General features: G+C 39.4%; 1 protein-coding gene across 2 annotated transcripts; it reads left to right on the forward strand.

Moving 5' to 3' along the window:
- Positions 1 to 1,207: 1,207 nt before the first annotated feature.
- Positions 1,208 to 3,671, forward strand: LOC119722837 (phospholipase A2 AP-PLA2-I-like). Of its 2 annotated transcripts, none has more exons than XM_038193200.1 (4): positions 1,208 to 1,446; positions 1,616 to 1,834; positions 2,465 to 2,598; positions 3,202 to 3,671. In XM_038193200.1, exons 1-4 carry the CDS (start codon positions 1,433 to 1,435, stop codon positions 3,324 to 3,326), a joined length of 492 nt encoding a protein of 163 aa, XP_038049128.1. In that variant the 5' UTR covers positions 1,208 to 1,432; the 3' UTR covers positions 3,327 to 3,671. The 2 variants fall into 2 exon arrangements, with proteins under 2 accessions (XP_038049128.1, XP_038049129.1); XM_038193201.1 differs by having other exon boundaries at positions 1,209 to 1,439.
- Positions 3,672 to 3,925: the final 254 nt, after the last annotated feature.

The following is a 3,925-nucleotide window of genomic DNA, read 5'->3' on the forward strand; positions in this document are numbered from 1 at the left end:
ATAAATTTAATCTCTGAAATTCAATATAAAATCAACCGTGAGAGACCGGAACTTGAATTTTTCGGGAATTGACATGATAATATATGATCTTCATTTTATCTTGTGCGCGTCAAATCACGTGACCCTTCCTTCCGGTCGAAACCGGAAGTGCCTTATAATTTAAAAGTGGAAAAAGATGTGAACTTGCTTTCAACGATGTTAGTCTGTGGGTGGGTTGACCTTTCAAAAAATATGATCGGTGACGCCATGAAGTTTTCGAGCGCCCTCTAGCGGCAGGTTAAAAAACGTCAAAAACGCATTTTCACCTGATTTATGTGGATAGGTTTGCGGTAATCGCTTCAAAATTAATGTACATGATGACCTTAATGCAGACAAGACCTATGCGCGAAAAATTGATTACGTCATCGGATCCGAAGTTACAATAAAAAGACCTTGAAACCTTAAATAATTGCTAAAAAAATCAACTGTGATAGATATAACCAAGATTTGGCTATATATAGCACAGTTGAAATAGCTCTGGAACTTTCTGGTAATAACGTCACAATGACGTGATCAAGTATCATATTACAAGCAATCAAAGATTTCTAGATTTAATCTTTGAAAATCAATATAAAATCAACTGCTACAGATTTAATTGTGTTTTTTTTTTATGGCAATCGATACAATATTGCAGGGTCTTCATTTTTGGTATTAAGTGCAAAATCACTTGACCCTTCCTTCCGGTCGAAACCGGAAGTGCCTTATTATTTGAAATTGGCAGAAGATGCGAACTTGCTTTCAACGATGTGAGTGTCTGCCTATAGGCAGTACTGTAAAAAAAAAAGTGACGTCATCAAATGTTAGAGCACCCTCTGGCGGCATGTTGAAAAATCAAACATGGATTTAAACATGCATATACATGTATTGAGTTGATGTGTGTGGCATGACGTGAACACTCCTCCGAGTAAGACCAACCCGAACAACTATGTAAGCAACTTGGGTAGGGAGACATCATTTGGGGGAGCCTGCCCTAGGGGATTAAGATATTTATAAGCACTTATTCTATAATTGGTTCCTAAAAGGAGCGAAGGTCACTCTGCCTGAGAGATTTCAAGCATAATATTTGGTTGCTAAATTTAATCTGTCGGCCAACAAATTGCATTATCATAATGACGTACCTAAAATGTTAACTTGTTTTATATGTTGAAATGTGAAAAATCGTGAATAAATGGCTGAGAACGATCTGTTACTGTTATGCTAGCATAAAACCGCAATTCACCAGATAGTATAGTTCCAGAAATCAGTGTGGCTAACAGGTGATATTTCATTTAACCACAAGTCATTATCTCGCCGGGACTGTGGAGCAGGGAGGGGAGTTTGGTTTACTTAAGGGCTCCCCAGGGGCTTTCAACAGTGTGAAACTAGCCACTTTCTTAAGAGAGCCGGTTTCGTCATGCAAGGTTTGCGGTAATCCATGGCCCAACACCGTGTGGTTGTTCCTACAACCTCTAGTTTGTTTTTGGTTTTTTTGTTTTCCAAGTGATGCAAAAAGGGGAGGTACGAAGGTTTTTTTGTATTTCTCACGACCTCTGCTTTATAGCAAACGATCATTTAGATATTTTGGCTTTTTCATCAGATCAGTTGCAATGAAGGCTTTTACATGTCTTGCGCTTCTGTTGTGCGTGGGCTGCGTCTTCGCCACTGAAGGTGAGTTATACACTTACAACTTGATCCAGTTCGGCCGGTTCGTTTGGTGTTTGGGGGATCTGGGCATTTTCGAAGCGACGGCGGACAACGGCTATGGCTGTTACTGCGGTCTTGGAGGCCAAAGCACACCGCTGGATGACACTGACAGGTCAGTCGCCAAAAATTATCACTTCCACATTAGTCTAACAATTACATTTCTCCGTCCCAACAAACTTAACGGATTCCAAGTCACAGTTTTAAATCAGACTATCCATTACAGACCGGCTCGCTAATAAATTCAACTTTATATGCGTGCATGCGTAAATGCAGGGGTGAGGAAAAAACATTAAGTATGCGCATAACTTGGATTATATAACGAACTGGTCTATTATTGAACACTTTTGTTTAATAAAGAAAGCCCTCAGTGCTATTTCGATTGCAAACGACAAAGCGCCAATACATGGGGACAATGTAAATTGTCCTGATGATAGGCTCTGTTAGCAGTCTTATATGCAAGATAGTTTACCAAGGTCAGCACTGCTACGGACACGCAATATGATTCAGGATTCCGCAATGTATTTAGAGTATACAGATCACAGGTATGTGTATCGCAACGCTTGTCCACATTACTGAAGACACAAAGGTCAAAACGCAGTCTTGTTGTGCATGATTAATCGCCAAATCTGCTCGCATAATAATAGACCCTTGCAGTGCAAGGGGATGGTATTCCATATTCCATAGACTAAATTTAGGGTATACGATGTCTCGAAGTTCAAGTTGCAATGTGTTTCTTCGTCAGATGCTGTGTAGAACACGATAACTGTTACAAAAGAGCTGTAACGAAAGACATCTGCAGGGTCTGGGATACCTATGCAGTTTGGTACAAATTTGAGGAAAACACTGACGCGTCTGGAAAGTGCTCAATCAAATGCAGTAAGTCATCCCCCCGTAGAATATTTCGTCGCTCCCAGAGAGCCAACCTAGGTGCCCGTGTACATGTTTCACTAACTGACTATCACTCGTGCTAAGATTGATTGTTGACTGGTAAAAAAAGTCGAGCAGTGCTATCGTATAGGACGTATTCTTGATATCACAACTTTGTAACATTGTTGTGCAAATATCAACGAGCTCACAAGCCTATTAAGAAAAGAATTTTGAAGAAATGATGTTGTGTTCGTGAGATATGGTGATAATATTCAAAACTTCAAAAATCTATATAAAATCACACGATGACGTTACTGTATCTTCATGTTAATTTTCGTCTTTAACACCCCCCGTCTATTTACGTAGAAAAGTTGCAACGTAATCGCACTTGTGATTCTCTAGGTATACGACTGTAAACATTGCACCTTTCAGATGACGTCACATGACCAATGATGACAGCACTTGTCACTTACTGCACACATTAACAACAGTGGCGGTTCTACGGGGAGGCTAGGGGGGCTTTTTTTCTGGACAATCGAGTCTACCCTGAATATGTGGTCAGAAGAAGATCATCATGTTTATTTTCGTTTCTCTTTCCCCCTTTTTTGACAGAGGCAGAGGATGAGTATTCTTCGTTGATCACTAAAGCCAAATGTCGAGCCTTCATGTGTGAATGTGACCGTCAAGGGGCGCAGTGTTTCGCGGACAAGCGGCCCACGTTCAACAATAGCTGCTAAATGCATACGTCACAAAATCCTGAGGATGTGCTAAAACATATCCATTTTAATCATTATTCGATTGATCTGACATTATTATCAAGAAAACTTGTTGCTTTATTAAGCGATTTCGCAGCATAACCTATCGACCTAGTCTGAATGTTAATTTATAAACGATTTAAAAAAAAACAGTTTTCAGAAGTTTGATTAAGCAATAAAACTTCATACACACAATTGTAGAAGATACTGACGACGGCGGCTTATGCTACAATAAGATTTTGTCACAAACTCACACGGCGGGTGATGACTTCGTTTAATCTGTAACAATAAATATGTAAAACAATACGAACATTACGATAAGTTCTAATTAAAGGGAAAATACAACATTTGCAAACATCAAAAAATAAAACTACCAAATCATTTTGAAATACCTTGCTGGACTGTTAGTGAATGACAGTGTAAAGCATCCTGTAAAATCATGGCACCTGGTATACTGTCATTTTCAAGAAAAGTGGTATTTTTGTATCAATTTCCAACGCTGATCGGCCGATCAGCGTTGGAAAAAACTGGCTTTTTTTCAAATACTGGCCCCAATTGACCATCGCACTTGTTTGCAATCG

This window comes from Patiria miniata, unplaced genomic scaffold (genome assembly GCF_015706575.1).
Source record: "Patiria miniata isolate m_02_andy unplaced genomic scaffold, ASM1570657v1 HiC_scaffold_16, whole genome shotgun sequence".
In the NCBI taxonomy this organism is placed as follows: Eukaryota; Metazoa; Echinodermata; class Asteroidea; order Valvatida; family Asterinidae; genus Patiria; species Patiria miniata.